At 35.9% G+C, this 18,039-nt stretch overlaps 1 protein-coding gene, 1 long non-coding RNA gene and 1 other non-coding gene across 3 annotated transcripts; 1 reads left to right on the top strand and 2 right to left on the bottom strand.

Moving 5' to 3' along the window:
- Positions 1–2,537: 2,537 nt before the first annotated feature.
- On the bottom strand, positions 2,538–2,610 carry TRNAK-CUU (transfer RNA lysine (anticodon CUU)). Its single transcript has one exon. It is a non-coding gene; the product is annotated as a tRNA-Lys (tRNA).
- A 4,763-nt stretch (positions 2,611–7,373) lies between these two features.
- LOC130466137 (uncharacterized) lies at positions 7,374–8,735 on the bottom strand. The gene is made up of 2 exons (XR_008926158.1): positions 8,026–8,735; positions 7,374–7,703 (listed from the first exon to the last, which is right to left on the bottom strand). It is a non-coding gene; the product is annotated as an uncharacterized lncRNA (long non-coding RNA).
- Positions 8,736–9,520: 785 nt separating this feature from the next.
- On the top strand, positions 9,521–15,821 carry LOC110794836 (uncharacterized). Its single transcript, XM_021999802.2, has 10 exons — positions 9,521–9,786; positions 9,889–9,937; positions 11,605–11,711; positions 12,535–12,580; positions 13,506–13,640; positions 13,779–13,868; positions 14,009–14,134; positions 14,221–14,304; positions 14,439–14,503; positions 15,227–15,821. The coding sequence occupies exons 1-10, from the start codon at positions 9,668–9,670 to the stop codon at positions 15,411–15,413; spliced, it is 1,008 nt and encodes a 335-aa protein (XP_021855494.2). The 5' UTR covers positions 9,521–9,667; the 3' UTR covers positions 15,414–15,821.
- The last annotated feature ends 2,218 nt before the right edge of the window (positions 15,822–18,039 follow it).

Genomic DNA, 18,039 nt, shown 5'->3' on the forward strand with positions numbered 1-18,039 from the left:
ATAATTATTCAAATTTAACGAATGATTATTATCAACAAAAAATTTGAATACTTTAGATAAATCAATCCAAACATTTAAATCGTTCTAAACATTTAAATTTTAGATTTTTATCAAATTTGGTTTAGGTGATCGATTAAAGTCAACGAATGTAGTCAAAATGTTAATCCTTGAATTTTTAAATGATCCATTTAAACATGAAATTATATTCCCTTATTGGCCTTATCAAATTTTCAGATCCAACCGATTAATAAAATTAATTTCGATCGTAAAATCATTAATTTAGGGTTTTCGGAATTAGGATTTATAATTAAAATTTATGAACGAATTAAAACTTCATAATAATTATAAAAATTCAGTAGGACAAGTTTAAATTAATTATAAGTCGAGTAGAAATTATAATTAATTTTTAAAGTCTGTAATTATTCACGTTTTAATTGATTAAACACGAAAAACGCCAAAAAAATCATTCTTTGAGGCTGAATTTCGCAAATCTGAGCTCTTGAGTTCAACTTAGAACGTCGATTCCAATGGATTTAGACTCAGAAAAATTCAAAATCCGACACTTTTCGAAAACAATAGTTTTTCACGATTCATCTAATAATCCGGAAAAATAAATTCCGAAAGAAATAAAATTTAAGAAAATTTCGACCACATTCAAAACATGAATTTAATACTAAATTATACTTTAATACATGAAACTCATGATACCACTATGGGGATTTACAATTAATCTGATTAACAAAGCGGAAACAAATCCCTATGTCAGGATCCATGTAAAAGTATAGATTAAGCATTACTTACGTTCAATGCGTGAACTTCCTTTTAGTCTACAAACACGAACGAGAACTCTACTTGTATTTCCTCTACAATCGTCCATCGACACGTGCGGATCCTGATGCCTTGAATCCGATAGCTTAGATCTTTAATCAAGGTTGTAAGCTTTCGTTTTAATAGAAAAACTCAGTTTGGAGGCACAAAGAGAATTAGGGTTCTCTAGGTGTCTAGGGTTGAGTGTATGATTAGTTGTGTGTGAAAACGTAGGTATCAGGTTATTAAAATAACCTAGGAAGCATACTAGACTAGCCGACCAAAAGGCACAAGGCCTTGTGACCGGCCAGCCTTGCGAGCAAGCCCACACACGGACAACACCATAACACTGGTCCATGGGTCGCTCTTGTGTGGCTGCTGCTCCTGCTGTCCCTGCGCCCACACACAGCCGCAAGGCCATGGACCTGCGCGCTGCTGTGTTGCCGCTGATGTGCCTCGCGCCCATGGGCCTTGAGTGTTATGCGCACTCGACTTGTCTTTCGGCCAATGTTTTATCATATAGTACTCAATGTCGTAAGATACAATTATTCGTTTCGCCTAGCTTACGAATATACACAATACGATATACGATTCCGACCCAACCTTTTATAGTATATTTATGTTTTCCTAACTAATGTCCCCAAAAGACATTAAATGAGCTTCCGATTCATTTAATCTGGCGATCTATTTTATGCCATTGTTGTGACCTTGTAGGCTCAGTCAAGAGTAAGATATGAGCCTAGTAAGGTTGATAACTCACTGATTGAAAGCAATGCTCCAGCTAGCTGTTCCCGATCACTTGATCTCACTGAATTAATTATTCCGTAATTAATCTGAACCTTAGTTCCTTTAAGAACAAAATTATTAATTTGGATAAATATATCCAGTTCCATTAAAAAAAAAAACTCAGGCGAGTCATAAGCGGATTTTAGCATCCAATTACGATAAGGACAAAATCCTTAGGCGATTTATTAGCGGATTTTAAAATCCGATTCCGATAAGAATAAGAATTCTTAAGCAATATATTAGCGGATTTAAAATGCTTAATTTGTCATGCTAAAAAAGAATTACGGTAAATTGGTAATGGGTCAAATGGTAGCCCAATATGAGGAATCAAGCCCAATAAGAATTCTTAAGCAATATATTGGCGGATTTAAAATGCTCAATTTGTTATGCTAAAAAGAATTACGACAAATTGGTAATGGGTCAAATGGTAGCCCGATATGAGGAATTCAACCCATAATAAACCAAAGAGTTTTTCTACGGCGTACACTTAGATTTCTTTGATTTCTACGTTGTATCCTTGGATTTAAAATCTTCCAAATTGTACCCCTATACTTGTAAAATATAGTCAAAATATAATTATCCTTGTTGTTAATCTAACGTTTAAAAATTTAAAATATAGTCAACATTATCTTTGTTGCTAATCTAACGCTTAAAAATTTCGTTACTTTTTAACCAAATTAAGGTTTTTTAATATTATAATTAATCAACATTATGCTTGTTGTGAACCCAATGTTAATGTAGAAAAATCTTGAATTGTTAAAAATATAACCGAACTTGTTAGCATTGAGTTGGCTATAAGGATAAAAATGGTTAAAGTGTGCAACTATATGAGTACAATGTGTAAAATTTAAAACGTTTGTGTACAACATAGAAATCAATGAAATTAAAGGGTACAACATAGAAAAACCTTAAACCAAAATTGAATGGTAAAACAAATGTGTAAACGCCCACCGTGGGGCTCGAACCCACGACCACAAGGTTAAGAGCCTTGCGCTCTACCAACTGAGCTAGACGGGCTTGGTTGATTATAAAATGTTTTATCTATCAATTTAATGCACTGTATTTTGTTTTTTGGAAAAAAATAACACAGATGTGAAAGAAGTTTGGAAAATTGCCAAAAAAAACTGGAGACTTCCCCTCAATGTTTAACTTTTCATGATTAGGTTACCATTCGAGCTTAATATAAAGTGCAACATTTTATTTATTTATAAATATTTATTATCACTGTTATTATATTGTTACAGAGTAGTTATATTTTTTCCAAGTTACAACTTTATGGAATTATAGTAATTTTGATAAATAAATTTATTGTTACCAAATAATTCAGGCTCGTAAAAGGTCATGTTTTGTTCACCGAAAAATAAGTTCAGTTAAGTTTAAATAAATTTATAAAAGATAAGTTCATGAAAAATAAAGATCGCTCGAGTACAATGTATAACTAAAATAATTGAAGTTCTGATAATTCCAGCTCAAGTTAGTCAGATAAGATTAGTTCAAAAAAAATAAGTGAAGACAGGTGAAAAAAGCACACCTCAAATCTATGTAATACTACAAATAAGGAATACGAAATTCCTCTAAAGAGTACGAGACTCGAATATAAATGGTGACAACATTTTATCAAGAGTTCATGTAACGAAGAATTTGGGATCGGAACATAATACGAATATGTAGCCCAAATAATATTGATGGTGATACAATGGTTGTAAGTTTGTAACTGGATTTCATCCCTTTCCCTCTTTTCCTTTCTCCTTGGCAGACCTGTCTTTGAGGGAGCATAAACAACCCTGCTGTACATGATCCCTTTATAGGGACCCCAAACCAAGAAAGTCCACTTTATATAAGTATTAGATTTTTTTGTTACACATGATTGTTTTTTTTTTTGGATGATCGTATATAGAGTATATATTTGTCGTGAATCATATATTCATACTATATTTGTCGTTGATCATATATTCATATTTAGGGGCCAAAATTTTGTATCTGTACGGGCATCCGAAAATTTAAGATGGCCCTGCTCCCTAGTTAAATTAATTTGTTAGGTGTTTGGCAAGAGTTTCGTTTTCGGCTCTTTAAGACAAGCTTGTTTAGTCTTTTTGCTTGGTTTGGCCTTGCGTTTAGTTGGTGGGTTTCCTCTGTTTAAGTTGGTGTTGATAGTTCCTTAGCCTTTAGCCAGGTCCTTTTAGAGTCGTTCTCACATGGGGGTAAATGAAAGAGTTTTATGTGTTGTGTGTTCTATTTGTTCAACGGATTTTTCATGAAATACCCCTCAATTTTCACGAAATTTACCAAATGCCCCTCGACTTTTAGAAATTCACCAAATGCCCCTCACAAACGACTTAATACCCAGAGTACCCTTACACTTAACGGACGTTAAGTCTCCGTTAGCATGACTTTACTATTTTGCCCTTATTCCATGACACATTTCAATTCGCATTCTCTCTCTTCTACTTTTAACTCCCCAAACTCTCTCACGAAGTAGAAGAAGGCCGCCGCCGCCGAGAAAGATCCGACTGAGAAGAAGCCAAAGGCCGTCAAGAAGAAGAAGAAGGAAGGAGAAGAAGGTTGTCTCCGTCGCCGAGAAAGGTCTGACTGAGAAGAAGCCAAAGGCCGACAAGAAGAAGAAGAAGAAGAAGAAGAAGAAGAAGAAGAAGGGAGGAGAAGAAGGTCACCGCCGAGAAAGCCTGCCGAGAAGAAGCCTGCGGAGATGAAGAAGGCCGCCGTTGGAGACAAGAAGAGCGTCGATACTTGCAATTAAGATCTAAATCTTCAAGGTTCTTAAGCATAGATTGAAAATTTCAATTGGGTATTTTTCCAACATAGATTGAAAATTTCAATTGGGTATTTTTGAAAACCAATATTGTTGGTTTAATCTGTTCAATATTGTTGTCTTGTGAGGTAAATTAGTTAAAAAATCGCGTGTTTCATTGAATTTAACTCTTCTTTTGTTAATGGGTTTGCTATAATATCTTTGAATTATGACGGGAAGCAGACGGATGGCGATGTTTAGGCACAATGTAAAGTCATCAGTTGTGAAGTCTGGAGTACGTACACTGCTGCAACATATACACAGCTTCGAAACTAGGAAAATTCACTACCTTTATAGCAATTTTTTGGTATCACTTGCAGTTCGGACTGATAAATTGATCATCATATTCTGCAATAACTCTGCAAAATGTTCATGGTTCCTAGTTATGTTTAGCCTATTTTCAATGACAAGTTTTGGCGAGTCTTCCATTTTTCCGCCGAAGGACTCATCGGAGTATCTTACTATGCACTCGTTCTACCATATCAAAGCCACTTTCTTCCAAGGACAGTATGATCGATCGTTGTAAAGCCACAATGGCAGCAACCACACAATCTTTGCAGGATGTCGAGTTTAAGTCCCCGCGACATAGAAAAATACTGTAGACAGTATCATGTGCCTTGTGGCCGTCCATATACGAAGTAATAGTTAAAATTGTTACTACTTATGGAAGCAGTTGAGGCGAGAGAAACAAATAGTGCCTTGAGATTCATCTCGAATGAGCTATTTGGAAGATACTTTGTTTTACTTGGACATATACTATTTAAATAGATTGGGGCAGCTTTAATTTTTTTTTTTTTTTTTTTGGTAAGGAAAGAAAACCCAGGCGGACTACCTGACACCATCCTTTCGAATGGGTGAATTACAATGACTTCGAGCTAATAACATACTTCTTGTAAAATCGAACGTACAATGAAACTACGCTCTAGCCTCGTACTACCCCAGCCCCAGTTCCAAGAAAACTTGGTGAAAAGACTTTTCAAAGATATACGATTAGCCGAACGGTATATGATGACGCTCCATCCTCCGGAAGAATACAAACCCGAAGCCAAAGAAAGTACACTAAAAAAATAAATTAAAAAAAAAAAACTAACTGCACAGCTAACAAAGAAAGTACACTAAAAACTACAAAAAACTAAAAAATGAGGTAATTACAAATACACAAAGTAACTTAGAAACTCCACGATCCGAAGCAGAGTTGAGTGAAGTATTAATTACTTGTCTGCCAATTATCTAGATGGATCAACTCCATGATTTTGGGAGGTGAATTTACCAAACAACTGTAGAGATAATTAAGAAATCCAAAGCTCGAAGGTATCAAGCAATAAAAGTCAGAAGCTCTTTTATTAGTGGAAAGAAAATAGACTGGTAGTGCTCTATTTATATTTGTCTTTGAATCCCTCCTAAAACCAGTGATTATTGACATATCAACTTTGTAATTTTGTTGATTACACCACTTCATTGAACAAAGTTATCCTAATTGAGTTTTAAAAATCCTGGTTATAACAGATTCAACGAGTATGAATTTAAGGCTTAATGACCTTACCAATACTACTCTTGTTAGGTTGGCCATAAAACTTGAAGTAATCAGTTAAATGACAGAGATAACAATGAAATAGCAGGACTATAATATGCGACTGAAATGGCGGAACACCCAGAGAACACCCAAAGGTAATTTTTAGATTTGGGCATTTGGTGAATTATGTTTTAATTTAGGGGTATTTGGTGAAATAATTTACAATATAGGGGCATTTGATGAATTAGAAAGTAGGCTAACGGAGGACTACACGACGCATCATTAGTAAGGGTAGTTTGGGTATTATGTTAAAGGTGAGGGGCATTTGGTGAATTTCTGAAAGTCGAGAGGCAATTGGTGAATTTCGTGAAAATTGAGGGGGTATTTCATGAAAAATCCGTTTGTTCAATTGTTGTGTTGGAGGTGAAGTGTGTAATGCAAGAGTGTGTAGCACAAAGGGAGTATAATATTCACGTCGCTAGTAAAGAATCCCCGCGTCTTTCTCATGGTTTATGAACAATCAGGTTCTCCCAATTCTCCCAGTTCAGCAAAAGGTTTAAAAAAAATTCTTACAAGTTTAATCAAGCGCTTATTGCTTTCTAGTGAGTTGGTTTGAAGGAGCTTCTAAAGCTCAATGTAGTAGTGTTTCATACTTTATTTCTAGTTTGTAATTTTGTTCGTTTAATCTTGTGTGAAAAAAAAATCCCCTTTTATCATCAATTGCGTAGAACACATGAATATTGTCATTCACAAGAACTAAGTTTGTACAGGCGTACAATCGATGAAGAAATCCTCTATACGTATCTTCTTTTACAGACTACAAAAGATGCGTCATCATGTTTTATCTTATTATCTTAATCACTTGCAAAAATAACAAAAGAACTATCGGTACAATAACAAACACAAAATTATGCTTAAGACAACACATGCGTTTATATTTAAATTGTCCGTTGATAAATTTTATAAACAAAAAATTATACTCCTTAACACTTTCATGATTTCCCATTAGCTCACTGATTTTTGTGTTGACATGTAACATTGTTAATAAATGTCGTGTTAGTTGAAATTTAGTAAATTGAATTTATTAATACGATGTCAATGTACTTTGAAATTATCATAAACTAATATAATGATCCATTCTTTTTTTTTAAGCATAGTACACCCGGTTCACCGGAGCTTAGCTCCGACTACATCCGGATCCGATCCGTGTCGCACATCTTGCTTGTGGTGGGTGAGTCTCCCAACAAGAGTTTTTGCATACGACGAGACTCGAACCCGAGATCTCCCTTAAGCGACATCAAACTGCTTACCACTTGAGCCAACTCTATGTTGGTTATAATGATTCATTCTACGGATTTTTCATGAAATACCCCTGAATTTTTGCAAAATTCACCAAATGCCCCTCGACTTTCAGAAATTCACCAAATGCCCTCCACTTTTTAACAAATGCACAAGATACCCTTATTCATAAACTTAATACACAATATGCCATTAATGAAGATTTTCCGTCAGCTCCGTTAACTTTTCCGTTAACTTTTTTCTTAACTAAACTAATTAACTCCTAATTAATCTAATTTACTATTAAAAAAAATCAACTGCCAACCCACCACTAACCTTCCTCCTCGCCCCTTTTATCTTCCCTTTCTCTTTCTTCCATGGATCTTCCCTTTCTCCTTCTTCCATGGATGTCTAATCCCTGCCACACCATCGATATGTCTACTGTCGTCTCCTACCTCGCATGTGCCTGCCTCTGCAACTTCTCTGATTTTCTGAGCTTCCTCTCCTCTTTCCCTTACAAATTTTGGGGAAAAAAAATCAAACAAACCCTCACAAGTTCAGGGAACATATGGAGAGAGAACTAAAATTCTGGAAATTAAATCAACCATAAATACAATTGGAGAGGAGGAGTGCAATTGGGTTACTTCAACTAATTAATTTACCCTTGGTCCCTTTCAATAACACTGACAAAATCCCTCTCATCAATTCCACAGACATTCGAGAATTTCATCTCCAAATTAATCTTCCAAGATATACCTTCACAATAATTGATTTTGATTTCTTGAAATTAATGAAGAGGTGATTGAAGCAACAACAACTCATACCGACAACCAACCTGCTGCGGCGGTGCCGAAAAATTGAGAAGGAGAGGAGGTGCATCGGCGGAAAAAGCAGGGGAAGACGAAAATCGATCGGAGCACAGCCGTAACAGCCGCGGCAAGCGGGTCTTCAATGCAGCCCCACCTCCAATTTTAGTATCACTGTTACAGTTTCTGGCAACATATTCACCACCGCAAACTTATAAGCAACAACCATGAAAACAACAACATATGGAAATTCACGATTAACGATGGTGATGATACAATCAGAGGGATGAAGACCTTGTTTGATGGAGTTGTGATGCACCAGATCAAATCCCGTATATAAGGCTCTGCGAATTGGGTCTGTTTATTTTCATAGGTTGGTGAAGGGGAGAGGAATAGGAATAGGGGTAGTGAAGGGGATGAGGAGAGAGAAAGGGGATGACCATGGTGGTGACTGCCATGGCTGCCATGGTTTTCATTTGGGAAAGAGAATGAACGGTAGAGAGAGAGAAAAACACAAGGGATTTTTTATTTTTTATTTTTAATTTAATTAGGATAATTAGATAAGTTAGGAATAATAGAGTTAATTAGGGGTAAAGTTGACGGTAATCTAACAGAATTGACAGAAAATGCTCATTAAGGGTATCTTGTGTATTTGTTAAAAAGTGGAGGGCATTTGGTGAATTTCTGAAAGTCGAGGGGCATTTGGTGAATTTTGCAAAAATTCAGGGGTATTTCATGAAAAATCCGTTCATTCTATTCATGCCACCTTTATACATGAACAGCAAAAAAAAAAAAAAATTAATTTTAATTTTGTATACGGAGTAATTCATATGTTACTACCTTAAAACTTTGAGCAAGTTAATTTAACTTTTATATCATTTGTAATCATACTGACCTAATGAGATATTCTCCTACCACAAACTTTTCAGAAAGACCGATCTACGATAATATATTCTGTGGCGGCTTAAAAGAGGAAGGTTATCCACACCTGTTCTGTTATTTTAGTTACCCTTATTGATGTTATAAGTTTTCTTTATTGTAGTTATAAGTTACCTTATTTGATCAAATGGTAGAGCAATGTATTATATTGTACATGGTGTGGGGTCAAACACTACGTAACCTACTACCTATATTACACCTATGTATTGGTATATATTTTCATTGTTGGTGTTGTATTGGTCATAGTTATAACTTGTAACAAGCATATCACTTTTGATCATGTCACTTCATTGTTCATTGTTAGGGTTGCATTTTTCAATGGTTAGGGTCACATTTATCCTTGAGTGAGGTAACTTTAGTCCTCGAATAAGGTCACTTATCTTTGGCCTGGTTCACTTTTATATTTGGATGTACAGTAAAATACCGTAGATCGGGGGCACACAATTTTTTTTTCCTCCTACTGATTAGTAAGACTGTACAAAGTCTTTATACAATACGGAGTAGGATTCATGTTCGAATCCCCTCCATATTTGATTTGTTATCTCATTAAATGCAAGCGCTCTACCTTAGATTCCAAGTTACTCTTATTTTTAATTACCTCTAGTAGTGACGTTGCTTTTTTTATTTGGGAAAAAATAAATCAGTGTAAGAAAAAGAAAAAAAAGAGTTAATAAAAGTTCGTTGGGCAGGAGTCAAATTCTGTGAAACAGGGAAGATAGAGAGACGGCGGAGATGGGCGGAGGAGGGTTGTGGACGGTGGTGGAGCTGTTGGGCGGCGTCGCCCTACTTCTCTTCATTGCCATTGCTTCTATCATCTTATTCGAAGTTTACAATCGCCGATTTAACAACGCGTATGTGATTAATTTTCTATCTTCCCCTAATTTTGGGTTTTTTCCAGATTAATTTTCTTCACTTTTCCAGTCTTAATTTTTCGATGATTGTGATTTTTCCAGTCATGTTGAAGGTGAAGCGATTTTCGAAGATCCAAATTCACTTAAAAAGGTAAACTCTTTAATCGATTTTAACTTATTTTTCACTTAATTATTTTATGTCTCGTTGTTTTGAATCAATCGAGCTGGATTTTGAAAATTGGATTTATTCTAGGGTTTCTAAAGTTCGGGATTTATTTTCGTTGTGTAATTTGTTTGTTAATCTTGTTGAATTTGTTGGTTCAATGTGCTTATGTTGGGATGATGTATGTAAATTCGCCAGACCTGTTTGAAAGATAGGAAATTTAACCAAAGGAATTAACATTGTCATTGGAAGTTTTGGTGAAGACCGGATACTTCCTTTCATGTACCATACTTATGATTCACGGTGTTCTTCTGGGAATTAATTGGCTCTTTGAGTACCTAGAAAGTGATAATATACATTGCACTTTGGCTCCGTTTGGTAGGGTGTTAAACGTTTTATGTTGTTTGTTTGGCAAGGTATGGAAAACAATTTTCCATAACTCGCTTAAAGGTGGAAAACCCTTTTTCATTTGAAAGGGAGGGAAACCCCTTTTTCACCTTTCCTCCTTTCCTCTTTACCTCCCTCTCCCTTCTTCCCCACAATCTTTACCATCTTCTTCGCTTTCTTTTAAGGAACCAAACATAGGAAAACTAGTAAAATGTTTTCCTTGGAAAATCATTTTGCACTAAAACGTCTTACACCAAACCAAACGGAGCCTTTGAGAATATTCCTTCAACTATTGGAAGAACGAAGGGAAATTAGACTTTCTTATCTGATCGAAAGGTGCTTTGTCTATGCACCAACCTCTTATTATTAAGTTAGTACTGTATAATGGAGGCGAATTGAAAAGCTAGTTAGTTAAGATTTTAATTTTGATGCTTGTATGAAATATTTCGATTTGTTTATCATGGGTTTTTAGGTTATTTTCATGAACACCTTAGAACTTGTAGATTTTCTTTTTGGCTAGTCGTACACATTTTATTGATATCAAGATCTGACAAGTGGATATCTCTGGCCAAGCTACACTTAAACACGATTCTTGAAGTTTCTATCATGGTTGCATTTTTAGTAAGTTTTCCTGTCCATGTTACAAGGTGCAACTAGTATGATGTGTGTGGATGCAGTATGAACTGTTGGAATTGTAACCATCCTCTTTAAACTTGAAGTCATTACTTGGTCAGTTAGTATGGATGAGTGTCAACCTTCATCTTGCTTTTAATTTCAGCATCCAGTAAGTTAGATCGTTGTTTGATGCCTTTGGGCTTGCTCCTCTGCTGGTAAATATATCTGCACAGTTGTTCTATATTTGCTGACTTTGATTTTGCAATTTTGCCGTCTTATTTTGCTTAGCCTGCTGCCATCCTAGCATTCTAAATTAGTAACGAAAAATATCAGCAATTTGGCAACCATCTCATCTACAAATTAGATTTGGTCTTAGTTGATAAAAGTTAATAGTTTTAAACGCATACAATTTTTGTTGCTGAACCTTCTTTGGTATGCCGTGCATCTTTTCAGAAAAGTGTTCGAAGAGGGCACTTATTCGCTTGAAGTTGACACATTTAAATCTAGGTTTATGGTGTGTTGGAACACATTTGCATTTGAGATCTGCTATATATATTTTCTACTCAACCAAGTTATTGAGCATTGCTTTAGGACACTTGTCATCAATATATCATCATCTTAAATGTTGACTTTGTTGGAATAAATTTTCTCAGGTTCCATGCCCTTCTATATTTGATCCCGCAGAGAAGTATATGTCTTTGATCATTCCCGCATTTAACGAGGAGCATAGACTTCCAAGTGCACTTGATGAAACTATTAAGTAAGCTTGTCTATAGTTCTATACTGGCATTTAGAACCTTTAATATTCTCGGTCTTTCTGTAATCTCTTCTTTAATGTTAGTGCTTTCAAGACAACACAACACCCTGATATTGACTATGTTCTGAAGAACTTGTCTGCTCCTGAAAAGATAGCAGCTACTATTCTATGTCTTTCTTGATGCTGTATTAGTGTATGCTTTGGTGACAAATTATATCATACGAAGTATTAGTTATTTGCGTATTGAATCTTTAGAATTCAGGAGAAAATATTATTTTTAGGTTTTATAAATTGTAGTAAAGCTTAACATATGAACAATTAGGGTATAATTTGATCCGGCCTTGATGTTTTTAACTGATGTGAGAAATTTGATACTCGGTAATAAAGAAAGAGAGGACTGGGGAGTGGTGTGCTGCGCTGATTATCTGGCACAATCTGTGAAGTTTCATGTTTGACAAATGGGATAGTCATGATATTTTAATTGCAGGATGTAGCAAACATGTAGATTTACACGGGAAAAAAAAAATCTTACTTCGTATTACACAATTTGAAAAGATTTCAGCTATTTTTCTCAAGCTCTCTAATTATTTCACATTCTTCATGCTTGCATAAAGCAGATGCTTAAATCTAAATGTTGACCTTCATATTGTGATAATGCTCAAGTAGATGATCCATATTTTGAAGGCATGGTCAGCCTCATCATATATAAGTAATATCATTATAGTTATGTCACCAACTTGATGACCTTATCTTGTCTTATTGTCAGCAATCTGCTACCATAGGGAAGGACCTAATTAAGTATATCCATATCTTGTCTTATTTTCAGCTATTTACAACAACGTGGAGAGAAGGATAAATCATTTACTTATGAGGTACACAGTGTAACCTAACCTGCATTAGCATTTGACACATATTTAGTGCATTTTATTACACAGAAACACCATGTTTCATTTTTTGGTTTAAACTATTATTTTGAAGGAAAGCTGTTTTTATTCGTATAGATCTTCTAATGAAAATATAAAACAAATTGGGCTATTTCCTTTTCAAAGGAAATAATTGGATTCACATGCTTTTTCATTTATTTTCTTAAATTGTTTTGTGTGTGTGTGTGTGTGTGTGTGTGTGTGTGTGTGTGTGTGTGTTCGAGATTAAATAATTATAACTCAAACAATTCACTGATTATGTGGTTTTGTTTCGATTTAATAATATCTTCCAGTAGAAAAGAAATAGAAGTTAATATTGCTCTTTCGTTCAGTCGATTACTTTCGGATGCATTGTAATAATTGTATTACTCTTCATATACTTATTACTTAACTTAGGCATTGACAAATGACATGGATTTTGATGTTAGGACATTTAATTTTATTTTTATTGCAATGGTTTAGGGAATTTTCTTAGGCTTTTATGGTTGATTTATCCTGGTTTGTTTAAGTTCTCCTTTTTGTCAAAATACACTTAACTACTTAAGCACGGAGTCTGCAACTCTGTAAATTCTATGGTTAATGGAATAAATCAAAATGGCTCTCAAAACCTCTTCGCTTCCTTTCCATGAAGTAGAAGATGGTCGTCCCGTCCTGTTATCACTTTTGGGTCAATTGAGAACAACCTCTCGGCAATTGCAGGGGTAAGGTTGTGTACGTCCGGCCCCCCCTTACCCCGCTTGTTGTGGGAGCCTCTTTGAAGCCAATGGGGTAATGATAATGATGAGGAAGTAGAGTCCGCAGCAATTTTGAAGTATACACTGATGTAAAGTCATTTTATGTGGTCATTAACAATCACAAACTGTTATTTTGTTAGGTGGTCATTGTGGATGATGGAAGTGTTGATGGAACAAAAAAGGTAGCTTTTGACTTCGTCAAAAAGTACAAGGTGGAAAATGTCAGGGTTCTTCTTCTGGGAAGAAATTATGGGAAGGGAGAAGCTATTAGAAAAGTGAGTAAATTCAAGTTAGTCAGCAACTTTTTTCTTGGAAGTATTTCTAGATGCTTCCCAAGGATGTGTGTTGTATGCATCCCAATGTTATAATGCCTGTCTGCGATTCTTTTCTTATGTGAACGCATTGTGACACAGGGAATGCTTCATTCACGTGGTGAATTACTTCTCATGCTGGATGCGGATGGAGCAACCAAGGTCTATGACTTGGAGAAACTTGAAGCTCAGGTTGGTGCCATTTATCTCATTCATGAAGTTCACAAGATGCATAGAAATAGAGGATGGTGGAAAACATATATTGTATCAGTTATCTTGGGAGTATATATACCATATATGCATGCTTGTTCATACAGTGTATTGCCCATTAGATTCGTACAGTTGCTGGAAAGGAGATAAACGTGGATGGTGGTGGTGATTCGAGTTTTGGTATACATGATGTTCCTGTCGTTGCATTTGGTTCTCGCGCTCATCTCGAGGATAAGGCTCTTGCTACGGTTTGACTCCTTGACTTTACCCTTTTAGTTGTGATTGGACTTGCAGATCTACTGTTAATATATCTGTTTTTCTTCCTCTTGTTCAGAGAAAATGGTACCGTAACTTTTTGATGAAAGGATTCCATCTTGTTGTTCTCTTGGCTGCTGGTCCTGGTATTCGTGATACCCAGGTAATATTCTGTGATCGGGCCTGACAAATAGATTTTTATTCTCATAGAACTCACCATTTTCTTTTCTTAGTTCTTGATCATGTGTGAAGTAAAACTGAATACGCGTCCATCTTACCATGGGTTTCGCATTGCAGTGTGGTTTCAAGATGTTCACTAGGGCTGCTGCACAGAAGCTTTTCAGAAATGTTCGATTAAAAAGGTAAGCTTAATATATCTATTTTTTCTCCTCTATGCTGTGTTTAGATGCGCAACTAGTTTGCACTTTTTTGCAATGATGTTAATATGTGATATACTATGGGATTCGGTGGTATTAGTATCTGTTATGTTTTTGGTGCTTGTCTGTCAAAAACAATGAAACATCAAACTACAGTAAACTGGCACCTAAGGTGTTATCCTGTCCAAGTTTGGTGTTCCTATAATCTCATCTCTCAGTATGCAGTTTTTAGTTTTTTACCAACTTACAATCCTTAGTCTTGTTGGGAATTCCCTTAGCCTTTTGGAGTTCAAAGCAAGGCGGTGATGATCTTAGTTTGCACTTTGCAGAGTCATTTTTTTTTTGTTTTTTCCAAATGCTAATAAAGAAGAGAAACAAGGGAGAAAGTGGGAGAGAACTTAATTGAAGTTGAAAAAACTCCCAATTGGATGCTGTTATATGTGGCCTATGTGTTGGTGCCTTTCATTTTTGGCCTTTATAGTTTGTGCGTCTTGTCTTCTCCACACCAGGTGCCAGATGATATCCATAATGGTCGTAAACCATGTTTTTTTTTTCTTTTTTCAATTACTCCGTAGTATTTATTTTACCATTTTAGGGTTGTTGGTTTTATGCTGAGATACTTGTTTTAGTTATCCTCCAATAACTACTATATACTTCGTATTGTTTTAAATGTTATCATCCGTAACCGTTGTCTTGCATGTTTAACAGATGGTGTTTTGACGTAGAGCTAGTTTATTTATGCAAATGGTTTAGGATTCCGATGGTTGAGATATCTGTGACTTGGTCTGAGATTCCAGGATCAAAAGTGAATATGCTGAGCATACCCAACATGCTTTGGGAGCTCGCCCTCATGTCTGTAGGTTATAGAACGGGTATGTGGAGAATTGCAGTCTAACTTTCTAAGAGAATTTGATGTACGGTGTGCTTGGAAGAAACCTTCCTGTGTATGGGAAGACATACAGAAAAAGGCTCTTGGATTTACGCAGCACGAGTAGCTTAGAGTGCTTGTTTTCATCAATCAGCTTTATTTATTGCAAGCAAAGGGCTATAGGAACGAGGGCAGAAGTTTGGTTGCCTTTCTTTTATAGTATAAGAACTGTATATCATATTCATTTTGGAGGGATCTGTACGATTGTACTTAACAATAGCAATCTAACTTGTGGGAGAGGTGGCTATAGTGGATACGAGTTATACGCCAAGTTAAAAACTTGATTTTATTGCCTTTTAGATCTAAGTTTGTGAGAACACTAGAAGCATTTGTATTTTTTAACATCTGTTCATCAATGAATTTGTTTCCTGTTTACTCGGTTATCTTAGTTTAACACAGTTTAAGATTTTGTACTTCCAAGGGCACGCTTGGATTGGGTGTAATGGATTATGGGGGTAATAAAAGTCAAACCACCATAATAAAAGGACAATGAAGGTGAAGGTGAATTGAGGTGGTTGCAAGGAGGGTGGTGTGGTGGTATTGTGATGAAAAGTTGTAGTAGTGGTGGTATTGTGAGGAGAAGGGAGGAAGGGGGGAAGTAATTACCCCACAAATGAGGGTAATAATCATCCTAGTGGGATGATGGGTAACTATTCCCCCCATTATGAGGGTATTTGTTCCACCTTTCCTTTTATTTTCTTTTTGCCAACACTAACTTGTTCCCTTTGGCACCACTTCATCTCCTCATCATCACCTTCAATTACCTTAATTTGACTTTTATTATCCCTTTAATACATTACTCTCAATCCAAGCATGCCCCAAATGTGGACTTTCCGATGAACTCTGTGAAGCTCAAGTCTAACCCATGGACCAAATATGGATCTCAAAAGATAGTTTCTTAGAGTTTTACTCTTGACCCTCTTATAATCCATACACAAGGGACACATTATAGTGACATAATACTACTTTCATTTCTGAAAGTTTTGTTAGATATTAGTCTTCAAATTGTGTGAGTATGAGTGTTTTCCCACATGAAAGAGAAATGATATTTTGGTTGTCTTTAAATATATTCATGTCTCTCATATATTGAAATGAGATGGCTTGGGTTATTGGGCCTAGTGGAGAATTGGGCTTAGTTTGCTAGTATTGGATTATTAATGAAGATGTTCATGGGGTTTTCCCATGACTTCATTTTGGGACATTTTATACATCCAAAGGTTCGGAGAGGTCAAAGACCCGAATGCTTTTCATCGATCACACGAAATAACCAGAGATTTATCAAATGGTTTCTACTCCGGCTCTTAAATGTCACTTTACCCGTTTTTTCTTACAAAACTCATTACGTTGAATTGAGGCCATCCCGAGCCTTTACATGACCATCTAGTATGTGTTAATGGTTTCAAACCACATTTACAATCCCCTAAGTATCAGGCAACTTCTTAAACTTTCGTTAATGGGTTCCGAAAGTCTCCAAAATTGGTCTGTTTTGTGAATTTCACTTTGGGACATTTTTGACATTCTCAAGCTCAAAGAGGTAGAGGCGCAAATGTTTCCCGTGGACCCCAAGAACCCCAAAAAGATTTGTTTGAACCATCTACTCTGGCTATTAAATGTCATTTTAACGTTTTTCTTACAAAACTCATTTTGTTGAATCGAGGCTGTTTCAATTTTTTATGTAAACCCTCGTTGGGTATTAATGGATACAATCTATGCTCTAAGATCCTATAAAATATCGGTCAACTCACTTAAGTTTTCGTAACCTGGTCCGAAAAATCCCCAAATTTGGTACACTTTTGTGTATTTTCGAATATATCTTATGGACCACAAAATACCCCTAAATTTTATTGGGTGGTTACTGGTTAGAACCATCTATTCCAACTCTTAAATGTCATTTCAACCGTTTTTACAAAGCCTATTTTGTTGAATTAAGGCCGTGAGATTTTATATGACTAACTGTTTGTTGGTGGTTAAAAACTACCTTATTACGCCCGAAATACCAGCCAAATTCACTTATGTTTCGTAACTGGGTTCAGAAAGTGTCCAAAATTGGTCTTATTTCGTGTATTATATGTAGCCTTACTTTGGGATATGTTTGACATTCTCTAGCCTAGAGAGGTTAGAGGGACGAATACTTCCCATGCACCACACGAAACCTATAGTGGCTTATTCAGTGGTTCGTAGTTAGTACCATCTATTTTGGCTCTTAAATGTCTTTTTAGTCGTTTTTCTTACAAAATTCATTTCGTTCAAATCGAGGTTGTTCGGGTTCTTTATATGATCAACTAGTGGGTGTTGATGGTTTCAAAATACTTTATAGTTCGTGTTTGGGCTCCCAATTGATATTCAATTGGGCCACTAAGTCCAAAGCCCAATGGCTCTAAACAACAGCATCAAACCTACCACTATGGCTATTCGGCCATCCATTAAGGCCCAAGGCCCAATAGCAATAAATGACCTATGGGCATTTATTATGCAAACACTATAAATAGGCCACCAAGGCTCACACCTCAAGGTACGTCCAATTTATTGCCTTAAGACTACTCTTCTAGAGAACTTCTCTCTAGAATCCGAGCATCGTTCTTACTTAGGCATC

The sequence above is a fragment of the Spinacia oleracea genome, chromosome 1 (genome assembly GCF_020520425.1).
Source record: "Spinacia oleracea cultivar Varoflay chromosome 1, BTI_SOV_V1, whole genome shotgun sequence".
NCBI lineage: Eukaryota > Viridiplantae > Streptophyta > Magnoliopsida > Caryophyllales > Amaranthaceae > Spinacia > Spinacia oleracea.